The sequence below is a fragment of the Mycteria americana genome, chromosome 16 (genome assembly GCF_035582795.1).
Source record: "Mycteria americana isolate JAX WOST 10 ecotype Jacksonville Zoo and Gardens chromosome 16, USCA_MyAme_1.0, whole genome shotgun sequence".
Classification (NCBI taxonomy): Eukaryota; Metazoa; Chordata; class Aves; order Ciconiiformes; family Ciconiidae; genus Mycteria; species Mycteria americana.
In genome coordinates, this window is record NC_134380.1 from 10,363,072 (window position 1) to 10,390,508 (window position 27,437).

Below are 27,437 nucleotides of genomic sequence, written 5' to 3' on the forward strand. Positions count from 1 at the left end.
ATCAAGCAAAGTAGTTTTCCCTACAGGACAAGTAATTTATATTGAAAATAATATCCTAACTAAATAAACCCTAGGTTTTTTAGGGATCCTCCTCCCAAAAACAAAAAACACACAAAAACACACACACACAAAATATTTCACACCAGTCTAGATTCCTTAGGACAATCCAGCAAGAGATGCCCCAAATCTGCCCAAGCAAAACATTCTGCCAGAAACCCCATTTCCATCTCTGCTTTTTATAATATGTTGTGGACTGCAATCAGTCTTGCTTCAAAGCTAAGACAACTACAATATCCAGATACAACCACGACTCGTTCTATAAAACAACATAAAAATACCTTCTCTTCATCCTTCCTTGAAAATTATAACCAGAAAGGAATTTTTTCTAAAGATTTCAATATTTTTTTCCATTACTCTCATTGCATAATAACATCCTCTCTCATTTCCGATGTCATCTGCTCCTTCTTTTCTCCAGAAGGGAAACAAGTCTCCAAGTCATTAGCCCATGGAGCACTCAGCATCCTTAATAACCTATTCCTGTCAACTGTTTCCTTGCATTGTCACCGCAGCACTTCAAACACCAAGACATGACTGGCAGATACTGGGGAAGATGCAGGGAACCACTGACGTTTTCAACACAGAATTTAGTAGCAGATAACTGCCAACTGATGGCCCACCATTCCTTCTTCAAAAGCATCCCTTCCCTAGCTGTACAGAGCTTACAGGAAGGCTTTACGCTCAAGTCATGTTGGCAGCACTTTCCACCTATCCTTTTATCCTGTAAAGCTATGCATTAATGCTCATCAATAGACCCACCTAACTAAAAAACAATAAACATCTGTGCTCGCATTTCAGGGACTTATGCTATAGCTCTAGTCTGATCCTGTCAACTTCAGCTCCTGTTAGCAGGAGAGCATCGGTGGTACTCAGGGGATGTGCCTTGTGCTTCAGCTTCACCCAGTGCAGTTGGGATCATGTACTCTAAGACCACTTCATGAAGGAAGCCAAGACACAGCAAGTGGGGATGATCGAGAGACTACAAAAGCTCACTCCTGATGCAAGCTAACATGCTAATGCCGCACACCGTTACTGACCCAACGCAGCTCATTTAATCAGTGGACGTGTTTAATCACACACATCTTTTCCCCCATCCAGCTACCTTGCTGGGGATTAAGTGAATTGAATCCGTTCACCCAGAAGCCAGACGGAGCCAGTACAAGGGAAGCAGCATGAACACATGCAATAAATTGGGAAAGGGGTTGAAACAGGAGAGAAAGGGGGCCTTCCGTTTTTGGTGGCTGCAAGATCAGTGCAATCTACTCTTGAATTTCACCATTAGGACACTGCATGGAGTGTTAATTGCTGTTGAAAAAAAAAAATGTTCAAGCTAGATCTTCACAAATGGATGGGCAACGCTGGAGAGGGCACAGAAGGGCAGAGGTCTGAAATCTGCATTCAGTATGAATCAACATTTTGTAGGTTTAATAACATTAAAAAAAAAAATCACATTAACTTTGATTTTTAACTAAGAATTCTTAGTTAGAAGTTAATTCTTAGAATTAACTTAGAATTCTTTAAATATGAAAAAGAGCCATTCCTTCTACATGAACTTAAATTTGTTTTATATCCATCTTTCTAATGAATATGAATTACAGTCTCACATGCAGAATCTAAGCTTGGACTGAGTGTGAATAATAAAACTCTAATACTATATCTTTCCTCAGTGAAAGTGCTATTATTTCACTAAACCGCTAATGATACTTTGTTAAGCAGTAATGCAAATGTTTTGTATACTACACTAAGACATTATGAACAGTGACTTCACATATTTAGTCTTGGATATTCAAATAAAGAGTAGGTCAAGACATCACTTTAAACCAGGCCTTCCACATTCTGCTGAAAGACCTATCAAGCTGCTTTTCTTCACTGGGAAAGAGGGGGACAAGAGATTCTCTGTGCACTAATACTTGAGTTGCTCTAGGTTTGGTGAAGTCCAAAGCTAACGTAAATATGCTGAAACAATTTCTAATAATATAGATAGGGAATGGAGCCATGGGAAAAAAAGTTACAAATCAGAACAATGCCTTAGAAAGAAAGGAGAATACAATGAGGCAAAACTGTTCATTTCTCTTCCTCATCTTCCATCCCAAATAAAAAGGTAAAGAATAAAAGGACAAAAGACAGGGAAAATAAAGCATGCACAAACACAAAGAAACCTATATAAAAAAGAAAACCTTTAAGAACTTATATTATACACAATATTCTATGCTTTAAAAAGACAGAGGAAAAACATGACATATACACCCCATACCGATTATATTGCTCAAAAGCACTGAAAGATGCTCATGTGATGATAACAACATAATAATTTATAGTGAGAACAACATTTAGGACAGAAAATGACATAAAGGAGAGAAAAATGAACAAGAGGCACACAGAAGAAAAGACACTGTAGCACTGCAACAGACAAAACCAGCATGAAGAGAAGAGCGGTTTGAGGGAAATATTGTCAATTATTTGCTTCATTTTACAGAAGTGTTAACATGGAAATATTACAATAAAATAATGCTATAGTACATGTAAACATCTAGTGATGCAGACATCATCACTAGAAAACCAAGTGTAGTGTTTAGATTTTGAGGGAAATGAGAAAGTGGATTTTGACACACGTATTTTTTTTACTTAAACTAATAAACTCTGGGACATTTTCCAAGCTGTAAATAGGACAGTATTATGAACATCTGACAATTTCTGTGTACTTTAGAGGATTTCACTTCAAACCTTTGGTTATCACTGTTACCACCTACAGGTCATAATGCTGATTCCATTTTGGATCAAGTGTATTCTTCACAGTATCTGTAGAATGGCATTGGCCAGATCCGTCCACCACAACCTTAGCAAATGGATCAGGAAGTCCTAAGAGGAGGAAAAGAAAAAAACTAGCAAATGGATCAGGATGCTTTAAAGTCCTGTATCATCGCACAATTGGGGTTTTTTTTAAATTTTTTATTTTAAGTTGCCTTTTGTTCATAAATGAGAGCCATATTTAATGAATGGGAATAACATGACATATTAAGCACAGGAAATGGCTAAATTAGCAATTTATTTCACTGATACAGACCAAGAAAAAAGTTGTGTAAGTCAAACATGTTGGGCAAAAGAAATCTGAACACCTTAATCTTCCTAACTCAGAATTGAGTAAATTCTCAATTATACAAAGAATTCAGCAAAAGGCTGAGAAAACAGATTTACAGTCTTCCTATTTTTAAGATCAATTACAATCATGATTTGGTTGTTATTGGTATTACAGGAAATCACCTAAAACAGGTTATTCTTGCTTTTGAGGTCCACTTTGTTTCCTGCTAGCTTTCAACTTCATTTTCTGCCAGCTTAGTACCTTGGAAACACTGAACACAGGTTCAGTGGATCAATAAAAATCAGTGCAAAGATGGTGCAGGGCTACACAGCTGAGGACGGGAAAGAAGCAGGACCAGAGCAGCCTACAATTAGCTCTACTGCAACTGCTATTCTAACCACCCTATTAACTGACACCAAAAGGGATGGTCCCACCACTAACGCCCCTAAGTCATGCGGTCCTATCCCTTTTTCCCCTCATACTAATTCCTCCCCTCATCTGAGGGCCCAGTGAGTCAGCTGAAGGAACTAAGGCGGTGAAACATTATTCACATTTTCTGTAGCACGGGTTTTGTACCAGTTCCGCTTCCTCAGGTGACTCGCGACAGAGCCAGTCAAGCAGCAGAGTGTTCAAGACAAGCGTCAGACAAAGCGCGTGGGGATAAAGGCAAAGCACGTGGGGAAGGGGAAGAACAGGACCTTGTGAGATTTGTGCTTCAGTACAGAAGCGCATCACAGATTTCAAATCTTGAGGGGTTTTTTTTAGGTATTATTAAACTGTTAAATACCTGAAAACTTGCAATCAATTAAAAAAATCCAGACATAAAGCAAGTTTGAGAAGTATCACAAATGACAATATAATTCTGTATCATCCCTTCTTCAAGTTCTTTTCAAAGTTCAGGTCTGATCTTTCGAATTCTTTCTACTCCCAACTGGGAGGCGGCAGGCAGGTGATACACAGCCAATAACATTCCTTTCTGCCTCCTTCATCCACCTCTTAGCACTTCTTTCAAAACATTATTAAAATTAATTAAAATATAATTTCAGAGTAGGTAAGTATTATGACATGATTATTAATAATTAAGATGTACATCTGTCTGCTGGACAAAAAGTTCTTATATGAAAAACATCTTAATAAATATGTGGCACTAATTGAAAAACATGTAATTTGTCTGAGAGAGTAAATTTGTTCCCCACTCCCATCAAAAACAGAGAGAGTGTGTCAGTGTTTTAATTATTATTATGAATCTGTGACAAGTGTCACCTACGAGATAATTAGAAGCCCTGAAATAAAACGGTGTGAAACATCAAAGCCCCCAGCACCCTTGATGCAGATATCTTAATACAATGATCATGTGCAAACACTGATGTACCCAACCTGCATAATATTTATCCCATCTATAAACATAAAACTTTAACAGCTACTTACGGAAAAAATCCTTTTTCACCAAGTTTTTTGCACACAGTACTGTAAGAAAAACAGAAGTACAAAATTAAGTTACTGATTCCCAACTTCAAAAAAAAAAAAAGTTACTTTACCTGTCCAGCATTCCAGAAAATCCTGCTCCAAATAAAATTAATTAACATAAAGGAATTGTGCTCCTACATCATTTCAACTGTCATGTAAAATAATTCCTGAAACTGAGCCAGAAGCGTCATCTTTTGGCAATTTACCTTTTGGTAGATTATAGTGGAAGTGATATGGTAGTGGTTTCCTCGGGCCATAGTTTCACATGTTCTGCCCCCCCCAATGGTTTTGCCAGCTCTGTGTTTACCTAGTGAGGGAATGGGACCATTTCTAACTAGCTCACCATACAGTGGCACAAACAATTGTGCCAGTAAAATTAGTGGTATTTCACGAGCAGGGTCTTATGTTCAGTTCTACAGGCCAGCAAAAGCTTCCTTGACCATAAAAAAAATGCATTAGGCAGTCTAGGCTTTTCTGTTATCCTGCGTGGAAACGAAATAAAAGTTTTACCTGAAAAACATTTGGGTAGAGTAGACTAACTTCCAGTGCCAGAGTTTTGATGGCTCCAAAGATACGTTTTATTTGTAGAAGCTGACAATTGTTTCAGGCTTTTTTGTTTAAATTATAAGGGAGGAACATTTGCATTTGTCAACTAAAAATACCAAGGGGAAAACAATCTCATATGAGAATAAAGTAAATAAATAAATAAAGGTCAAAGGGGACAACTTTCATATAAAGATGCCAAGGTACACACAGAAGACTTCTCCTCACAAAATGCACCACTGTTCAACTACATATGCTTATCTATTACCACAGGTTTAGTAAGCAGGAAATATTAGATTCCCCTGTGAAACATTAAAATATTTACTGATAACACAAAAGGATTCTTGGGTATTGAGTGAAAGCGTGAACTCCCGCAGCTAGTACAAAAAAGAAAAAAGGGGAGGGGGGAAGAGGTATTTGGCTGGAATCAATGCTGCAGAAGACTCCTCAGTATATGATTCCTTGGATATTTTTTTCTATGGGATTGCCAATATTTCTTACTACCAGGAAATGTAAAGACAGAAAAAGTGCATCCAATAATCGCATCCCACAGACATCACCTAAAACCAAAAAAAATTGGTCATGCTTTCCCCCACAGAATATCCTCAAACTGATCCCGCAGGGCTACTGATTCTCCAATTTTTTTTATAGTATCTGCCCAAATAAAAGTAAGGGGAGGTAGTCCATGAGCACTCTCAGGGAGACTTCCACGGTCAGGGCAGAGAAGCACCACCCTGAATAGTTCTGCATGCTAGCACAGCCAAAGTTACATGTTATTCTAAAATCAATGGAATTAATATTTTCCCAATTTTTATGTTCATAAAGATGTTGATTTCAGTGAAACTGCTTTCCACTCGGTACTGTAAAATCTAGCTAAAACTCTACTCAGGTCTAACGAGTTTTGGTCCTCCATAAAACATAAGGCGACACCTATTAATGACTACAGGTAGTCATAGAACAACCCCCTGCACATTAAGATATACCACAGGAAAGGTATATATAAACCCCCAGGAAAGTTTTGGCATATTAGTTTGATGCAAGGGGGTGCTAATAACAATGCTGTTAACCTGCAAAAAAATTGCCTGGTTCCAGGTTGTTATTAGTTGTTCTTTTTAAAAGATGATAAAGGTAAAAAAATTACTTCTCTCCATTCAAAGATGTAATGGTAATCCTAAAGCAGAGCTCTATTTAAGTGATTTTCACCCAGTAATTCCACTGTAAAGAGTCAACAGTCGTAAAATACTAATAGAGCGCCAAATGTTTCAGGTATTTTTGATACTTGGAGTCCAAGCATGTATAGGAGACAGACTGTCACATCACCGTCTGCTCCACAAAACATTCAAATAAAATCCTTCAGATGGTGCAATCAAAATCCACAGTTACTAAAGACTTCCGTGTGCCCAGCAATTTAAAGTCTACTCTATCCATACAATTGATAAAAACTTAAAAGACATTTAAAGAAACAGATAAGACAAACGTAGAAAAGTGCTTCTGCAGTTCCTTAAGATTTTATTACACCAAGAATATCCTCAGCCTGAGTTGTCAACAGACACCACTCGTCCAAGAACAGGAAAAGGTTACTGCTCACCAGCTATCTTTCATCTAGTGGTGAAAAACTTCAAGTAAAATAGATGCTTATATAGATGGTCACTTTTTTAAATATCTCAAAGAGAGATAATTATTTGCACAATTTCACCCATTACAAGAAACAGGAAGTGTCACTTGAAGCTGAAGGCTTTAAATCCAATAGTTAAGTCAAAATTCATCTATAGCACAGTGAGCCATACCATATGTTCCTGAAACTGTATAATGTCCAAAATAAAAGAGGTTTGACTAATCTTTTGAGAGAGAAGTTGCAAGCTTAACTAATTATAAACACTTTTCAAAATATTAAGCAGGCCTGCCAGTGCAATTTAACCAAGGTCTCATTTCTATAAAATTGGGCACACACACACCATACAGACTAATAACCATTCCCCCACCAATTAGCCATGAGTGAACAAACTAATATTTTTGGCTCAAGATTTCCCTCTCTAGTAACCACATGTAAGGAAAGTCAGATGTCAACCCATTGTGGCTTTGTCAGGTTAACAAAACAGGAGAGACACTGAGAAATCTTCCATTAACAACACCCTCTCTGCCAGGTATTTCTAGGTGAAAAAGCCCAGGTCCCAGGAGCATCAGCTCAATTCTAAGTGAAACAATCTTCTTCCATGCACAGAGCTCTAATCTATCTCAGGACTTTTTTTTGGACAAAACTTTTCCCACTGATGGGAAAAGTACCAGAGTTTATGCTCCACTTTTCTAACCGTATCAACACTATATTAAAACCTATTCTGAATATTTTGATAACCAACTGATTAATAGTTCCTTGAGAATAAAAACTAAGGAAGTTTGGTTTCCTATGGATTTATGTTTTATGGTTGACTGAAAGCCATAGCTGAGGCTTTTCCCACCGGTAGGGCATTTAGACAGACACTCTCCCACGCAGACTCTCCAGTGGTCTCACAACACGGGACCTCTCACTGCAGCTTTTTCCTCTCATTTCAGGTCACTGCTAGGGTCTCCTCTTTATCCAGGCAACGATTCTCATAAAACTCATGGGACTTCATTATCTTTGAGACCTCTATCCTATGTCAAATTTGAGCAAAAGATTCAAAAAACCAGAAAGAACCATAGCGAGATTTATTTTTCGTGACAAAGCCGAGCATTTTAGCTGATGGTTCTGGACCCAAACCCGCATCGTTATCAGACCTACGCAGCTGCACCATTAATAGATCCTCTAGAGGTGGCACAAGGCCACTGGAGAAGGTTATTTGGTATTTGTACGTGCTTGTTTTAAAACAGTTTTTATTAAAATTATTTTTAAACCAAAAAGAAGTTAAGCTATTTAAACTTGCACTGAAGGTTTTCAGAAACTAGAACACAAACCAATGCCTGTATATACAGACACTAGTTTGAAAAAAAAAAAGGGGGGGGGAGCATTGCACCATAAGTGCATCATCAAAAGACATTAATGGCTTCTAGTACACATATGTAGATAAAGTATTTATTACAGAGTATCAGTGAGTCAGTGGATAGCTATGTTTTGTATTTATTACAGACTTCCTGGGTAGTCTACAGAAAAGAGAACATTAATATTCCAATATGAAGGAACAATATATACGTGCCAAGACAAACATGCACATCAGTTTTACATACTATACGTTCATTAAATACCTTTTTATCATGCCTTATGATCTCATTCTAACATATGCTACTCAGGTCAGTTCACAGAAACGTGAAAAGAGCATAAGATTATAAACTACCTAGTCTCCTTCCATGACGGCTTTGCTACCCATAGTTCTCAAATACTCAAAAATAGGAATTAAGTGAATCATGTTTGCCAATTTCCTTTTTCTGATTTATTACGCCAGCAACCAACAAAGAATGGTTTACTGAAAAATAGTTTAACTATTGCAAGTAAATGCAAAATATTTAATATCCCCAAACTCCCGTAATCTAATTTACCTGTTAGCTATTAAAATTTACATGCAATTATAGAGGGGGATGAAATAATTGGTAGAACCCAGAAGAAAATTGAAAGGAACTACTATTATTGAAAATGTGAATTTTATAGAAAGATAAACATTTTTCTAATTTTCTGAACTCTTCTTACTCTTTTTGCTAGCTACTGAAGAACTCTTGTTACAACTGCTTTTTACTTTGGACTCATTTTTACAGAAAAATCAAGCTTTTTATGACACCAAACTGTTGTTATGGAAGGTATCCCATGTTATACATTACCACTATTTTTTATAGGTATTAAAAAGTATGTTTATTTCAGAATAGTAAGTATATATATAACACAAGGTCTCCATACTTAAAGGGAAGAACATGAAGTGGAAAGGAGAGTGCCATTGTAGGAAACTTACAATGAAACCAAGTAAAAAGTGATAAAGATCTACGAGATTTCACAGAATCACCACATCTTAGATATGATCTAAGAGTCTTCAATGATCCTATTCACCTACAATGGTTGGTTAATAGACCTACAATGAGTGTTGAGGAAGGCAACATTAAGAAAGAAAACGTCGTCTGAATTTAAGGAACTTGGACATTTAAGGGTAGTGATCTTGTATGCAACCCTCACGGGTATTTCCAACCGACATCAAACTGTTTATAGCCAATTTGTTCACCACACTCTTTCACACCTGCAAATGGGAATAATACTACTTTACCTCACAGGTACATTGTAGTGTTACGTTACCCGTTATGTTTGTACACTCTCATCTATCTGTTATAATGCGTCTCTTGATTTATGACAAATGACAAGATTTAAATGTGTTTGTACCTGAGGTACTAGTACCTCAGGGCTACAGTTGTAGATGATCACAATAGAAATACATTGGTTTTAAAATTTCTGTATTAAAAATTAATCTTTCTTAAGCTATCCTCTTAAGTAAATTATTTTTAAATGTGGATATTGGAAAGACATCAATACTATCAGCGAAAGATACAGAAAGACAGGTAAGAAGATAAAAAGTAATCACACATCCATGGAAGCAAGCATAGCAGCTGAAGAAGCAGAAGGAAACACATAATCAACACATTTAAAACTCAGAAGGTGACTTAGGAAGAAAACACGCCCCTATCCCATGTCAGGCATCCGTAAGCAACCAACATGGTGTCAACAGAGACACCCCAGTTTTGAGGGGGAAGAAAAGGACTGGGTCCAAAGCTAAGATTATGTTTACTAATCTTCTGGCTTTTCACATGTCATCACCACAGAAAAACTAGTTCAGCCTTCTGAATTCAACTAACAGTTTTAACATTATTAATTCCTGTTAGTTTTTTTTCTTTCCCCAAGGGCTTTTCTCCCAGAAAAAGTGCTTGTTCCAGAACATATGTAACACATGGGATAGCGAGGAGGAAGACAGGCTGCCTATCAATTTTTACCACAATCAGTTCATTTTGAAGACAAGTCTTTCTTCCCCCTACAGAAACACCATCTTTTAATGAAAGCCATTAGCATTGCTTTTTGTGATCAGATCCCAGTTGTTTGCATGTAATACGCAGTGCAATACAATCACTAAAATAAGTCCCAGCTGTAGAAACACAATGTTATGCTGTTGCTAATGTGCGTTGTACTGATAATGAATGGTCGTCTATGCTTTAATCTGAATAAAGCTCCCAACTGCTCGGCCTCTCCTTGCCAAAAATTCCCCTTCCTCCTCCAGACTGTGGTTGCATTCCAATTACACTGCTGATTGGAATGAGCCTGCTTGGGGGAGGGAGAGGCAGGGAGACAAATGAACGCGCACGCACGCACACCCCTCCTCGCCTTCGGATGGCTGCCCCTGGGACCCAGAAATTGTTTGGGGTGTTTGAACCTATGGCTCACGTGACGTACTTCTCTCCACATTGTATAAAACTTTGTAAATTTATTTAGTTATTTGAGAAAAACGACGGGCAAACAGCACACGCTCCACAGGTTCCAGCAGGATAGCTCAATACTTTAAACGTTTCTAACAAATTCCTACTGTTTTCTTCCATTGTTGGCACGCTACCGAGAAACTTATATTTTTCTTCTTGCATTCCCTCCTTGGACCTGCCTAAATTCCCACGTGGGAAGACATAAAACAGGAGGTCTTCAACTATTCATCAAACAAAGGGCTGTAAATAACACCATACACATTTGCAAATACAGCTGTTGAGGTAATAACTTTCTCAATTAAGGTTCTGAAATAAAATTTTTTATCCCAACTACTCACATGAAATTTTATTTTACAGCTAATCTCTCTGAAGAAATTTTTTTTAAGTTTTCATTTCTTTGAAAGGTGTTTTTTCTGCAGATGAACAAACTAAGTGACAGAACATGATCATAAACTAAGACTTGACTTTCACTTAATGGCATTCATGCATTTTAGAAGATTGCAATCGATTATCGTCAAGAAGGGACACCCAAAGATAGGTAAACCCAACAAATGTATGTTTTACAGGTGCGCAGGGGTTTTGAGTAAAGAAGGTACAGAAACATGAAATGGGTAGGGGGTAGGAAGGCAGCAGCTGACCGTCATTCTAACCACCATCACCGATCAACACGAGCTGAGGGGTTTCATGTTGCACCTAACAATAAAGAGGGCGGCAGCTGTTCCTCTCTCAGATCAGGTCTAGCAATCATACGGATGCAAGGTAGATCAGGAAGCTGAACTGGCTTAACAGAAAATTAACCTTCTGGGGAGATGGATTAGGTTGCCATTGGCTCCAAGAGCTGCGTTGACTTATCCTGCAGTCACGCCATCCGTAGATCTAATGCAAAGGAAGTGGCAGAAGCACATGGCTGCAAAGGAGGGAGGATTAGCCAGGCTACCTTTCTGACTCCAGACTGTGGAGCTTTACAGCACAACTTGCAGTTGTGCTGTAAAAGTGCACTCTGCACCACTGAGTGTTTCAGCTCCAAAAACAAAATACACTCTCCAATATTTTCATTTTAATGCAGACTGCTAGTTTTTCCCTCCTGTCTCTGTTTTGTAGTTCTAGACATTTAATTAAAAAAGAAAAAATTAAAATAATTTTTTAAAGCGCAGATTTTTGCCATCAGGATACTAAAATAACCACCTAACACCCTTCAGGTTTTCAGAGACACAATCTTAACCTTAAACATTCGGATGGAGTGTTATTTTCTATTTCCCAAAGCACACTCTCAAGCACGGAATCAAAACATTGAAACAAGCATTTCTCTTGCAAGTATACACACGACTGCTTTCAGGCTGCTCTATTTTACCTAGTGACAGCTGCTCTTTCTGAGTCTCACAAAGCACTAGAAATTTAGAATAACCTAATGAGCTCTAAACTAGAGTTACTACAAAACATGTACAAACACAGAGGCTGGCATGCCCTTCTTCAAAAGGTTTAATTATTTTCCCCCAATACTTTATCTGAAGTTCAGTGCTACCCAAATTAAATCTCTAAACACCATCCCCTGAACACGTGAGCGAGCTGAAAGGGTCACTAGTCACCCCAATGCCTCTTCTTTTTCTGGGACCAGTAGAGAGGCAGCACACGCTGAGACGAAGGTGCCATACGACACGCACGGGAAAGCCCAGTTCACCCAAGGCCACCGGACAAACTGCTGCTGCTTTCAGACATACTCTGCTGCCCTAGATTAAAAGTAAACACTCTCCACCATCCACTAGATCCACGGTTCTGCAGCAGGAAAGCACAGTGTGAGCACTGACTTCTGGAGCAGCCGGGTAAACCTCAAACCACCAGCACTAGCGGTTTCATCTCGGTATCTTTCTCTGATGTGAATTAGGAAATGCATAACGCGATCCCTTCTGCCCCCAGAGCTATGGGAGCCAGGACGACTTGGAAGGGATGGTAACTTCTTCAACAGGCACAGCTATCTTACCACATACACTTACAGTTCATACCGGTAGGAAACTAATTTTCAATTCTCTTTCAGAATTATAAACCTGGTTTAAAATCTAATGCAAATTTAGAAACATGTACCAATTCTAACTGTCTTAATAGGAATGTGTGTTAGAACTATTTGGAAGTACTAATGAATTTTTAAAGTGCTATTAAATACTAACCTGTCAGGTCGAAAAAAAAAAAAGAAAATATTCAACACTAGCTCTAAGTGACATAAGAGCGTTATTGCTAGGCTGATATCCAAACACAAGGTAGACAGATTTAAAATAAACTCTTTTAAAATACGTATTAGGATTACTTTAGTACTAGAAACACACTTTTAACAAGTATTTCCTTTAATAATTGTTAAAATTCTAAATTGTCCCATAAACATATTTCTGCAAGTTCAACTTCAATACAACCCAGATGCTAAACCTTTAATGTACTGCATGTAAAATGAAACCCATTTCAAAGGATCACATGCACCTGCTTACAAGCATTGTCAGTTAGCAATCTGTGTCTCAACAAATCAGAATTATTCCTCTGGGACTAAACAAACAAAACCACAATGACCTGCATTCAAACACCAAACAGCAATATGGATTATCCAGAAGTGAAAAACGTCCTAATAATGCAATATACTTTAAATCACTGCAAAATATGCCAGAAACTAGCAGAGTAACAGTACATTTTTCTTTCCAATAGACTCACTGTATTAAATTCTGCCTATAAGAGTAGGTTGTACTTTGACTGGATTTAGAATTCTAGACCCATATTACTTGCATGTAATATAACTCACGGAGATTAAAATTCAAAATGAAAACATCACACATTTATCATGGAAGAAATGTTAATAAAGATGCATTGCATCAGTGAATATAAACAGTTAAGCCAATAAATCATTCATCTCATGCAATAAAAAAATTCTGGGACAGAGTCTCCAAGGCTATTTTAAATTCCCATAGGGGAGGACGACAGGACAGCGACTCAAGACTCCAGCAGTCCGTGCCGGGGATGTCCGAATGACTTGTGGACGCGGCCAGATGGAGTCTGCCTAGATTTGCCATGTTTAGACTCCTGTTTTAACATCATGATGTCTACTTCACAGTATTGTTTTACTGTAAACAAAAGGCTTCCTTTTCCACTTCTCCTCCCTTATTCCACTCCAAGCCAGAAGTAAAACAAAACACAAAACCCCCACACACCATTGAATTCCTCCTTCAAGCAACTAATGCATTCACATTTCCTAGATTCATTCAGTGATGGGCTTACTGCCACACACGTCACCAACTCTATTCATGTGTCCAGTTTATTTGATACGCCTGTCAAGAGGTAAAGGAAAGAAATTATACTGCCACTTTTGCAATGAAGGTAGCAACCCTCCCCAAGCATTTCAAATCTTACCATGAAGGTTTACAAGTCTCTTTTATGGAGATTCATGTTTGAACCAGTGAAACTGAATATGTAGATGAAAAAAAACCTGAAGTTGTTTTTGGTTTGCCTTTTTTTAGCTATATCCCAAATATGCAAATTAAATTTGAATGATACAGGATTAAACCATCCCCATCAGGGCTCTGTGTAAGCCAGGACTTCAGTCACAGCCTCAAACAGTGAGAAAGAAGCAGAAGTAACACGTGGGAAACTTTAAGAAAACAAAGGCTATTGCGAATATTTGCATTTCCTGGTTTAGTGTGGATGGAGCCTCTCAGACCAGCCAGGATGTTTCTAATGCATAACTTTCATACACTAGAAATTCCACTTCACTTCTCCACCCTACTCCAAAATGGCCTAACCCCCACATCTTGTCCATTTTTCAACATCTGACAAACACTGCCGTACCATGAAGTCAGCGTAAATACGCCGCTTACAAAGACTGAATACTATGCTGGTCAGTTGGGGCTGGGGGGAGAGGGGGGAAACAACACAGCTTTAAATTAACAACTATTAGAATACTTAAAAAAAAAAAAAAAGGCAGTAAAAGATCAATTTTCAGACCAATTTCTAAGTTATCTCTTCTGTTTCTCACATTTGTAGTAAGTATAAAATTGTATTCCAGTAAACAATCAGGGTGGGAAACAGAAATCCATTAAAGATAAAAATGAACCCACCAGCTTTGCTGTTATATTTGCTGTATGATACTCTCATTTTTTTTAATTATTTTCTCTTCCTGCAGTATTAAAAACATAATTCCCATTAAAAAAAACCTTTTAAAGTAACATTACCAAGATTAACTTCTCAAACCTGCAGAGGTGGTTATTATATGCAAGTGTGAGTGAAGTAAACTCTATTATGAGCATTAACTCAATTATCCTAGAAATACAGAAATAAAATAGTATTTAAGAGCTCAGGCAAAGAAAATGGTGTACTCATCTCAAACTCTCAAGAATCATTGTGCTAAAATCTTACCTCAGTCCTTAAAGACTTGTTTGAAATCCCAGCAGCTATTTTTTAACCAAGACCCAGTTTAGACAGAAGCGATTAGTCCAAAATTATCAACTTTCAAAATACTTAGAGAGCACAGGATTCTTCCTCTCAGGATGGGTAAACAAAAAAGGTAACATGGAAATTTACCCATATACTTCTCAGCTTGTTTTGATAGGAACAGGGATGGGGGAAAAAAGCTAACACGAGAAACAAATTATAGCTCTGTCTGATGTATTTCATGCACCTCTGAAAACGTGCTGGGGGAAAGACACGCTAACAAGAAGCAGAGCCCTCGGATTTGTTTCACTGCAGTAAAACTCTCCACCCTCTGAATGATCTATAGTAGAGGCAACAACAAAAGAAATTCATGATCTAATTACCAACCAGACAAAAATGCCCTGAATTTTAAAAAGGGCTTCAGACGAGAGGCACCTGCAACTAACCCAGACTCCTGGGTATCGGGAATTGTAGATACCAGCAGCTTTCCAGACTGCAGGACCGCTGCCATCTCTGCCGGGACAGCCACACGTTTGATTCAAACAGGAAGTCTCAAAATTCTGTCTCCACTACAGGCATCATCCTAGGGGAACACTGCTACTGCTGGGGCTTTTCTGGGAAGAGGCGAAAGGAAGAGAACCACCAAGGAGGGAGGGAAAAAAAAAAAAAAAAAAAAAGGAAGACACCAAAAGCATGCACATAATTTACCCTTCATGAGTAATGCTCATGCCACTCTTCAGCAAAATGCTGTAAATATTATCAACACTAACTAAAGATTGTCAGCTGCTTTGTAAGCAACAACTCCTAAAACATGACAACAGCTAAGGTGACAACTTTTGTTGGGGGCGGGGGGAGTAAATGCTAGCATTTCAAACTATACAACTTGAAATAGTTGAGTGACTTTTTTTTTTAATCATTCCCTAATAAACAAAACTTAATGTTAAAGAGTTCATGAGGCTCATTATTTCGATACTATCACTAGCAAAAAACACTAATTAAGCACCCGCCCTTAATGTAAACTCCTAGTTCAGCACAATTTTGTTTTACTATTACACCTGATGCACTGAAATGCTATTATACTGGGGCATACAGATGAGTGATGCACTCTTTACATCCTCCTGCATTATCATCAATATCCACAGCTTCAGACGTGGATTCTGATCTGTCTGCCTGATAATATGTGGATCCTGCCTCTTCCTCCTTTAATGCAGCTGAAATATTTAAGCACAATGTCCCTATATTTACTTTTTTTGGGGAAAATTGTTTTTAGTGGAGTGCTTTAAGCTCTGGAAGCTGCCTCTCTCTGGAACTTGACAGTCTGGCTTCTGCCAAAAAAAATAGGGTCAGCAGAAAGATGTGTGGACTATATATACACCTTTACCTGGTTACTAAGCTTGTACCTCTCATTACATAATTCTGTCTCTATCTGCAGAAGTGTAATACCATACGAGGGGGGGAAAACGCCAGCTGCTTAAAGAAAGTACACATAGAAAACCAAGACAATACCACCATTCATACATTATTAAAATTCTCAGGTACCTCAGTCCAGCCTTTTTCCCCCATCAGATAACCATGAAGCCTCATCTCCAGGAGATAATTATATCAATAGACTATACAATTTATAAACTGATTTAGTTAAATTATTGCAGTCCTTTAATATGAACAGATTCAGTTTAGTTTCTGTGTAAACAGACGCGTTCTACAGATCAAATCCAAACAGTTTAAGAAGCTGCTGCTGTTAAACAGAGATGAGCTAATTGGATGAGCAATCCTCTTTATTGCAACAGAAATAAAGGAACTTATATTAAAGCCCCACTTTTCTTGTTTTGCTTTGTTTTTACATAAGTTGCTTGAATTATTTAGTCAAATCAGTGCAATTTATGTACTATTGTAAGCAATAATATAAAAGGGATTTTAAAGAAACAGACCACCAAGCAATTCAGATGAAATAGCTCGCCAATATGTGAAAATAAAGAATCTTGCCCAAGATGGGTTACCACGCAATTTAAACTACAACTTCAGAAATCTTTTGGGCAGATGCAATGTTCAAGTGGTGAAAAGACAAGAATTTTTTTGAGAAAGAGGAGCACATGGTAGAAGATAATAAGCAGCAGAGTGAAGACTGAGAAAGATAATGGGAAGCAGGTGAGACTGAAAGGAGGAGTATAAAGCTGATTAGATCAATGTAAAAAGTAGAACACTGTGAATCAACACTCCTAGCAGTATAGCAAATGAATAAAAATCCAGAACGGTATTTCAAAGAAGTTAGAGGATATTTTATTACTAGGCATCCACAAAGGCAGAACAGCTTTCAAGTGTAATGAGCATGCAAGTATTTCCATTGATCTCAAACACCAGTTATGAGCTTCAGAAAGTCTGAGTGGACACAAAAGGGATTTTGAGGGGACACAGAAATGGAAAACCGTCATTTACTCTGCTGCCTTTCACTCTAGAAACCCTCAGTTTCTTGCAGTACCACTCACAAAGCATTATACTAAATAACACTTCTCTACATTTCTACCATGTCTTATATGGTTGCATGTGCAAGGTTAAGAGCAAGGATGCCAGACCCAGTTTTCCAGAGGGATCTTTACATTCATTTCCTAGGCACACTGCTCCTTGGATATCTCAACTGCTAATGGAGTGCTACCCCAGACCCCCCCCCCATATAATTATTTGCTAAACAATATATTAATTACCAAGTAAAATCGTTTTTCCTCTCATAACTATCTTCTTACATCTCAAGTATTTAATACTAAACACCTTTCAACGACCTAAATCTTTTTGTTTCTCTATCATCTACGTCTCTTAAAGCCAATACGACAATTTATATTAAATAAAACAAGACCAGAGACATGCTAAAACTCTGATCAGCTACATGAACAATGAAGGAAGGAGGAGAGCACAAGGCCTTTCCCCCTTTACATTCCTTCAACTAGCTTTGTAAACTGTACCTCCTTTCTGCATTGATTATTAACTAAATTTAAGAATTCACAAATATATTTCCTGTTTATCTTTGCGCATTGTAGACTATGAATGGCATTGTCAATGTTAGATAGATACAAGTCTTGAAAACACTGAAAATCAAAATGCAGTGACCGCCTTGGAACTTGCATGCTACATTAAACTACATCTCCAGCTAATCATGTATTTTCACTAAATATAAGCAAATAAACTATACTAATTCAGCTCACCAACTTCTGCCAGCATCACTTGTGTCACGCTTGCATTCCAGACACGTAACAGTCCTCACTAAAAGGTGATATTGCCAAAGGGTCACAAGACAGGAGCGCTCTTAGCGTACACACAAATGTTTTGTGATTTAGCTAAAAGTCAAAAAAGTACCTAAACACATTCAAACTTACAAAAGAGAAATTAGAACAAACAAGCAAGCCTCATAGATTTTGATCCTAAATATAGACTGCTGAGACAATACAAAACACAGGATTGGAGCAGATAAAGTGTTAACCGCATATTTGGTGGTTTATGAGCCAAAGCAGTCTGAGGTTTAAACTGCTTCTGCTCAGTGCTCATCCCATTCAGAGACGATGAATCATTTCCCATTTGGCAACACTTCTGCCTACAAGGCTGTCTTCTGTGAGATTTCTCCTGTATCCTTGTAATAGATTTGCTAATTTAGTACACCTGACTTTGAGCAAAAGCTATTGTTGCCAGCTGTCAGACTAGACCTCGTCCTGTTTATCAGACACATCTAAACCATCCTGTTCTGCCCCAGTCATAGAAACAGAACACTCTTTACTAATCCCAGTGCAGTAAATTACTTTCTAATATCCTTGTTTTTCTTACTCTGCCAAAATACCAACACATCATAGATTTAAAGCAACAGCAAAATCAATTTATCCACAGCAGCTGGGCTTATACCAGTTTATCCAATAGCCACATTTTTTAAAAGTTGTATTTGCTGTTCTAGTCATTCTGTCCATTAATTCCTGAGTTTCAGCAGTAGATGTTTGACTATTTCAAACAAAGGTAATATAAGCTCAGGGAGTGTATTCTAGTTTTTTAGGCAGGCCTCCACAAGATAAATCAGAGCAAAACAAAGTATTAAACGCCTCACACACACTAAAACATTTCCTCATTTTCCCCAGGGCCTTGTGCATGCAAAAGAAACTGCATTACTTTCTGTTTATAAATATTTGTCTGGACAGCAGCTTAAAAGGGTAGGGGCAGAGAAAATATGTAGGGGTGTTTTTATTTTTTATTTTATTTTTTTAAACCTACCTACAGAGAATCTGGGAAACATATGAAAAAACAATTTATGTATGACATTTTTACTCCTAAACAAAACTACCAGAACTTGAGTCTTTACATTCTAGATTACATAAATCAGTTATACGGATGCAAAAGAAAGTAGACTCACTCTTTTCAGGTTTTATACACTGCCCAGAATTCCTACTGCACTTTAAAAAGCTCACTGTGTTCACAGAAACACATACCCACACATTAGATGCTCTTTTGATACTTTTACTCTTCCAAATATTTTAAAACTCAGTATAATCAACAAAAATAAGAGAACACATCCACTCCACTAACAAAAAAATATGAAGTATTTACATTCCTCTCTTCCATTTTCAGGGGGCTGTGGAGCTGCTTACTCATCTTTAGCATTCAAATCTGGCTTTGTTAATTCACGCTGGGCAGTCGAGAAAGCGCACCTGGGCTCTTCCACCTGGGACCGACTTGGAAGGCCAGTCAGAAACTGCAATTCAACATGCAAAGGCCATTTACTGTGAGCCAGTTCCACACTACCCTATGGTTATCTTCCGCTATATTTGTTGCCAAAATTAAATTTAACTGTATTTGCCTACTTGTAGACTAGCAGAGGATCCCTGCTAACGTCCTTCTTCATGACAATATCCATACAACATGCAGAACAGGCTGATGCCTTGACTGGTTTCAGACAGGAAAAAAATAACAATAAGTGTAAAATAAATAAGAGAAATCATGAGCAAAAACTCCACACAGGAAAGAGTTGGAGATCGTTTATACTGTAGGTAGCACAGATTGCTTCTAGAATACAGCTACAGGGAGGACTGTGTGAAAGGGCACCAACAGCATTGCTAACACATGGTATGAATGAGAAAAGTTGTAGCAAGTTCCTAAAACAAGAGGAAGCGAAACGCAAGAAATTTATAGGTGCAGGGTAAAAACAATTTAGAGCGGTTGATAGTGATGTAGCAAACCTACGGGAGAAGATCGCTATGATGCAGTTCCATACAGGGCGCACCTAGCTACAGGCAACCAGGGCAACTCTTTGGGGATTTGCAGCACATCCTCTCCCCACCCCACCAACTGCTCATCTACTGCAACCACCCTGCCCTTGCAAAGGGGGCCGGAATCTGGAACCGCCTGCTGCAGCCTCAGCTGCAGAGCCCGTACCTGTTCATCCAGGTGGGACAGAAGAAAGGAACCTGGGAAACAGAACAAAATCTTGGGATTTTAGGAAACAGAGATGCAGTGAGAACAAAGAACAGAACTGATAAACAGTACTATTTCATTGCCCTACAACAGCTACATAGCCAGTCTAGTCCCCTGTAAAGGCGTTGTTCTCACAAATAAAAGGAAAAAAGACCCATTTATATATTTTCACAAGGTTTTTCATTGTAACATTTGCAATGATGATCAGTTACTTTATTTCAAGTGTTATTCATCTGTACAATTTAAGCTAGCCCTGAGTAATCGTTAAAGAAAAATATTTGCCAGGAAAAAATAACCCAGCTTATATGATTCATTCACTTCTGAAACAATAAAACAGTTCACTATAATAAAAATAACTATATTGTAAATACTTCAGTTAAAAAGTTAAAAACACAGCCAAATACAATGAAGAAAGCATGCCCTTAAAAAAAACCCCATGCATATGTGTGCAAATAACAAAAAAAATCTTGTTAGAAAAAGGTAATTCCATAAAATACTGTTAACACCATATCTGATGGAAACTGTACTCTATTCTTTAGCTATTTAAGTTAATAGTCTTAAAACAACAAAGATACAGCTCACCTCTCAAACTGAGAGCTCACTGTTAAGCTGATAAACAGATATTTATTTCAGCACAAAGGTGATGCATGTAGTGTACCTGAAAAAGAAACAGACCTCTAGCTCTGGAAAGTTCAAGACAGTAACATCACCGGGACCCCTAAACAACTCCCTGGGAAGCAGTTAGGGCTTTCACAGACCTTAAATCATGAAAAGGGGATCAGCTGGAAAAAAAAAAAAATCAAGTATTTAATAGCTTTATAATTGCCCAAAGCTCACGAAGGTGTGAAAATGAGCAGCTTTTTGGGAAAGATGTCTTCATAGGAGGAGACATGGTTTCGGCCTTGTATCAATTAAACATTGAGGGGAAAAAAGAGAACACTGTTAAGCATCACCGAATAACACTGTACAAATATGAAAACAGTTTAAAAAGCTCACTTTTTCTTCATGGCTAGACGTTATTACGTGTAAGTTTACTTAAAATGAAACCTTGCAGTTTCACATTGTATCAGTTCATTTATTTTTAGTTGACTAAAAAAAAAAAATAATGTATCTGATAGCACTCATAACTTCTCCTCAGTTTGTCTATATGTAGCCATTTTCTCAAGAGGCCTCAAAGAAACTTCAAATAGAACATGATGCCTTTCTCTTGCTGGAGATACACCTGCCCACTACATTTAAGTTCTGATTTTTTTTCTTCACTGTTTAAATTCTTTTGCAGCCTCGTGTGCGTATGTGTGTGCGTAATAAATAGAGTGAAGATCAAAGTTTTTCACAGCGCAGGCAACTCAGTATAAAGAAAGCACAGCATGTTATATCAAATCAATCCGCTAACACAGTAAGCTGCTCCTGTACAAATCCGGTGGTGAAAAATTAGAGGACCCTCCTCTTCCGTAGAGAAATCTTTACATGCAACGCAAGATCCATCAGAGTACACAAGTGATGACTGCCATAGCTTTCTCCGTCCATTTGATATTTAACATATTTGTATTGACTAACTAAAAAAGGTCAAATCTTTCACGAAACTAAATCAATAGCAGATAACACTTATCTGAAAAAAATATTAATTGTAACTCCAAAACCTTTGCGAATAGATGGCATGTAAATTAGCCAAGGGAACATTAAAAACTACATAATTCAAGTAGTATCACAGAAAGTCTTCTGACCCTTTCAAAGCAAGAAAATATTAGCATTAATGAAGTGACCAAGACACCACATCAGTTCTTAGATCAAGGATTTAAAAAAAAAAAAAAAAAAAAATTCTCAAGTTTGCTAAAAGCTGAAGAATTCCTTTTGTTCTACATGTAAGGAGTAATCCTGACCTTACCTGCAAGCTTTTCATAGAATTATGTTATGAATCATGGCCACTTAGAAGCCAACCCTTAATTCCCTATTTCTTCTATATAGGATCAAGGTGATGAACGTGTGGAACAAAGGAACAGATGGGAGAAATTTTGGAGTGGGTGTTTTTTCCTGTTTGTTTTTAAAGTTCTGTCCTCTATCCAACTGTAACTGCTTACATTCTTTGCATTTGTTATACATCTCAAGTTCTTACAAAGCACCTCCGCGGTAGATGACAACTTCTTCCAAGTAACACACTCAACTCACTAACAATAACACAGCACGTGCAGCAACAGCATTCCCCAGTTACAAAGCCAAGTGTTAAAGTGTTTGGAAACGCGAGAATCCGGGCTGCCCCTGCGACCCTGTGTCACGTTCACTGCCACAACACTAGAGTCCAGACACCAAAAGATTCCCAGCGCCTTGTCCTGCCAAAATCGGTCTCCGCCACCCGCCCGTTTGTCCCGGGCAGCTCCTTGTTCCAGGTCACTCCTTTCTTCTCCACCCTCATCCAACTTTTGAATCCTCTGCATTCTAGTTAATGCCTCTCTTCACACTGGGAGCGCACCGCCGAGTTTAGCGTTAACAGGACGAGATCAACTCCTGTCCCCAGTCATTTGTTAAACCGTGCACTAATTCTTACTTGGCTGATAGAGACATCTGCCTATTACCATGTCCCTGTTTGACTGTGTTCCTGCCCAAGAATAAAGGGTTCACAAGAACAAAGGATTTTTAAAGGATGTGCAACATAATTTCAATCTTCTTATTGAAATGGATTGAATTTTAACAGAATCTTCCCAAAATAAATTCAGCCCGATTTAGCTACTCAGCATGAAAAATTTCAGTGTTAGCAGGCTGCTTAAGAGCAACTGAAAAGGCAGTCTTATAATGGGAAGCGCTAACTATAGTGGGCATTACGAGCTCCAACTTGGTATTACAAGTTCAACTATAGTTACAAATTCCACTGACAGCGAACAAAAAGCAAAGATGTTCAGACAGACAAAGCAATTCAAAATTGTGTTCAAATTACATGGGGTAGAAGCGACTGCAGGAACCAGCGCTCCTACGCACCATGCTGCTGAAGTGCGAATGTAACATGCAGAAGTGTCAGGTTGACCAGGGACAATTTTTCTGTTCATTTACTGCTACTCCATCACAGTGACGCAGGGCGGGTGCAGAACAAGTGCATCTCCAGTCTTGGACCGCACTAGGAAGAACTGTTTAAATGTAGAGAGTGAAGTTTCTAAATTTCAATAAACTTAGAAAAAATATAAAGCTTTTGAATGGGTCCAAAGTACTACCCGGCATAGATTAAGTTACATTATGCTGATACACAGGAAATAGCTGACTTATTCTACAGGATGAACATTTCACCAGAGGAAAGGAACTTTCAGGAAAAATGATAAATATTGTAATGAGGAAACCCAAGGAACATATTCACAATGCCACATTCAGATTTCACAAATGAACAGAAATTTCTTCATGATGTCTTGGCCACAGAAGCAAGCAAGACATAGATAAATATAAATATATAGCACCTCCCCAGGCAGAATAACCACTTGCTGTTAGGGAGGGGAACCAAAAACTTAATATTGTCTATCCTTGTAGATGGGACTACAGAAATTTTAACCTCCTTTTACCACCCCCTTGTAAGACAGGTATTGAGAGAACATTACGACCTGTGGGAACTGCTTAAGGAAGGGAGAGAAGACTACACAAATATTTTATTTTATGACAAGCCAGGCACGACGCACGTACTACTGAAAATTACTGTAAGTCACTTTTTCCTTAAAGGCCTTCTCTTTTCCTGTTGCAGAAGAAAGCAGAAACCAACAACATTTTAAATCATCCTTCGACCCACTTCTTAAGTGGAAATCCCAAATAGGAAAGATGTTCACAAAAGGGACACAATGTTACATGACGGCACATCAGGATAAATCTTGGCCACTCCTGCATTAGTACAATCACAAAGATTTAAACCCTTTAACTTTTTGACAAAAAGCACATATCCAGTTATTTAAGGCAAACTGAAATTATTGCATGGCACGTTGAATTTACAGATAGCATTTGCTTCTGTAAGAACACAGGGGCATTTCCCCTGTGCAGCAGCATTAATTAGCTTGAACAGAGGTCAACAGCAATTTTTCCCCATTCCACACATCCATACTTATAAACAGTTTATTAATGTGTGATTTGAAGATTCTGTTCACCGACACCTTGTGCTTTACCAAACATCCAGAACTGCTAGTTAGACATTCAGAAATGCCACGTATACAACCCATTTGAAATTATCAAAGATGGCACTTAAAATTTTTACGGTTGCTCACAGGCTTCAATTACCAAGAAGCTTCTGCAACAGCGGTATAAAACATTTTTGAACTTTCTCCTAGAATCCTCTACATAAAAGCCCTAGAAAATTTCCGCTTTAACACGCATTATATCCTTCTTTAAAGTCTGGTCAATTAATGTGTCGTACACCATGAACCCAGCCTTAAAGAAGCCAGTCATTTTTAATTTCATAATTAGTAATGCCGAGCAAGTGCTCTCCAGCGTACGTGAGGACAAGGTCCTTCGTGTCCATTTAAATGGAGTACTTACTAATACATACATTTTGAGACACAAAATATATGTATTGCTATTCGCACGAGGAAGAGAAATGCTCAGCGTCTTCAGATTTTCACATTGAAAATGCAATCATTACTACTTGGCTAAGAGCAGTATTGTAATCAGCAGCATGAAATGCAGGAGGGAGATTTCTGTATGTTTTAGCCCAAGTACAGGAACTCGTGTTTGCTTTCTGCTTCCACTATGAAGTGACACAAGATCTGGTATACTTACAGTCCCTTCACGTCCCTGTGTCAGCTCTGCTCCTCTGGCCAGCTCTTGGACACTTTTGCCCCCCTCTGTCCTGTTCCACCTTTGCAAATGACCCCTTTTGCCTCCAAATGACGCCACCTGCCTACCCCAGCTCCATCTTACAAAGCTTCTCATATCACATCTGATATCCCCTTTTATAAATTAAGACAGAAGTACTTATTTTGCTGCTAAACAAAGAAGAGGATACCTTAATATTGCTACACCTAAGCACAATGCTACTACTCATTTAGTCCTGCATACAGTCTTCTATACAGAGCTATAAACCATTATTTTAACAAATCCACCAGGGAAAATAGTGGGTGAGAGCTTTTTATCTGAAAATAAATATTTATACACACCATAAATTAATCATTTCAGAACAATATAAGGTGAAAATTTTCTGTTAAGAGTTGAATTGAAGAATTATTTGTCATAAGGATACCTAAACGCTTGGCACAATTAATGCTATGCATTTCTAATCCCAAGCAGTTAAGCATGAACGTAGTTTTATGCATTTTATCTGGACATGTTTAGTTCCCTTGCACAGTTAAGGATTTTTTTTTTTTTTTTAACCAGCCATGTTCATAAGTACTCTAACCGAGACACATCTTTCTTCCCCCACCAAGAATAAAAGAGGGTTCATTTTAGGACATTTACATGTTTTCCATGAAAAATACATGCATGTACTAGACTACCTCTTACTAAAACAAAACAGCAAACTTCTATTGATTACACTCCATCTACTTTCCTCATGTCCTATGATACGCACAAAGCAGCAGTTTTACCATATGCAGTTTTAGCAGGCACGGCCTAGTCTTTATTTGTATTATAAAGAAATCAACAAGCTGGCTCAAGTTTCCAGAAAATGCCTCTAGTATTACCAATGCAGATTCCCACCTTCAATTAAATCCAAGCACAACTGCATCTATAATTGAATTTATGTATGTATCTATATATAAACTCCAAATCAAATAGGTATGTTAAAAGTAGTATCATTACAGATATAATTAGCTATGACTCCATTTAACTCCATCAGTAATATTAAAATCTAGGTCAAGACAGAATGAAAATGAGTATATGTCACTTGTTGAAAACTATTTCATGTGATCAGCCAAGATACGCCCCTGATCCCACAAACAGCCTGCTGTTCTGCAAACACCTGGCTGGCTTAAGCCACCACACACACACGCGCCATCCCACAACAGTCCTCCTCTACACCCAGTTAAAAAGAAAAAGGGGGGTGAGAGGAAGAGGTCGATTTTAACTTGGATATATTCCTCATCCCCCCCATCTGACAGCACAGGATGGAGCAGAGGGATGCGTGCATCCCGAAAAATGGTGCTGCGGGTTGGAAAGCTTTACTATGGCATTGTCACTCTAACGTTTGCGGCAAGATGGCATCACACATGCTAATTTAAGCACAAATGGTAGAATCTGGGTGCGTATTTTTACTGTGACCTGTAAATTACATAGTCCGTACATGCTCTGCATATTTGAAACAACTTAAATGAATTCATTATAGAAAGGACGCATTGAACCAGTTTACACTGACAATACCAAAGCCACGGTTGGAGTGACTCTCCCTTTCTGCAAGAAAACAATCCTTGTAAGTTGTGTTAAATATGTACTGGCCAAGAGTCATTCCAGAAAATTAACAACAGGATACAGCCACATAAACTCACAAACTGCTACTTTTTCTTTCACTTTCAGAATTTTGAAAATGTGAGTAACACTTCATCTAAGCAATACTTTTTACTCACTTTTGGGGATATCAGTCCTCCTAGTCTAATTTGCCTGAGCAACAGCAAAAAAAGTATTCTGAAGTAGGAAAAAAGTAATTGCCAAGAATCTGCAGGATTGCTAAAATACAGCTGATAGTGCAACACAAATATGGCATATAAGAGAGAACTGAACCCAAATCACCCTAAACAGCATAGTCTCAGAAGGCCCAAAACAGAACCATGTCTTCTGTGCATTTAAACTCAAGAGAAACAACGTTCACAGGCAGAAATTCAAAAGATAGTGGCTCTAAATCCCAGCTTTACCTGGTTTATCCTTTTTATGATCTTCAGCATGTCTATTCCACATTCTGTATCATTCTCCCCACTTAAACTCAGATGATAATGCTTAGCCAATTTTGTCCTGAGCTTTGTTATCTACAGATGAAGATTTCTTTAAAGTTACAAGCATTCTTATCTATGCTTTCATTGAAAGTATTTAAAGTTTAAGTAGCAAGAAAAAGTCAACACTTTGCTTCCTTGAACATGGTATTGCCAAATGT

The 27,437-nt window shown here is 38.0% G+C and overlaps 1 protein-coding gene across 3 annotated transcripts in view; it reads right to left on the reverse strand.

The window, feature by feature from the left end:
- The window catches only part of SMURF2 (SMAD specific E3 ubiquitin protein ligase 2), a 65,016-nt gene that overhangs the window by 31,340 nt on the left and 6,239 nt on the right, over positions 1-27,437 (reverse strand). For 2 of the 3 annotated variants that reach the window (XM_075518777.1, XM_075518774.1), the window contains exons 2-3: positions 4,565-4,603; positions 2,808-2,916 (exon numbers count right to left, since the gene is read on the reverse strand). In XM_075518777.1, coding sequence (XP_075374892.1) covers positions 2,808-2,916; positions 4,565-4,603 — 148 coding nt within the window. Of the gene's footprint in view, positions 1-2,807; positions 2,917-4,564; positions 4,604-18,156; positions 18,188-27,437 lie in introns of those variants that run through there. The other variant, XM_075518776.1, reaches the window with a different exon arrangement.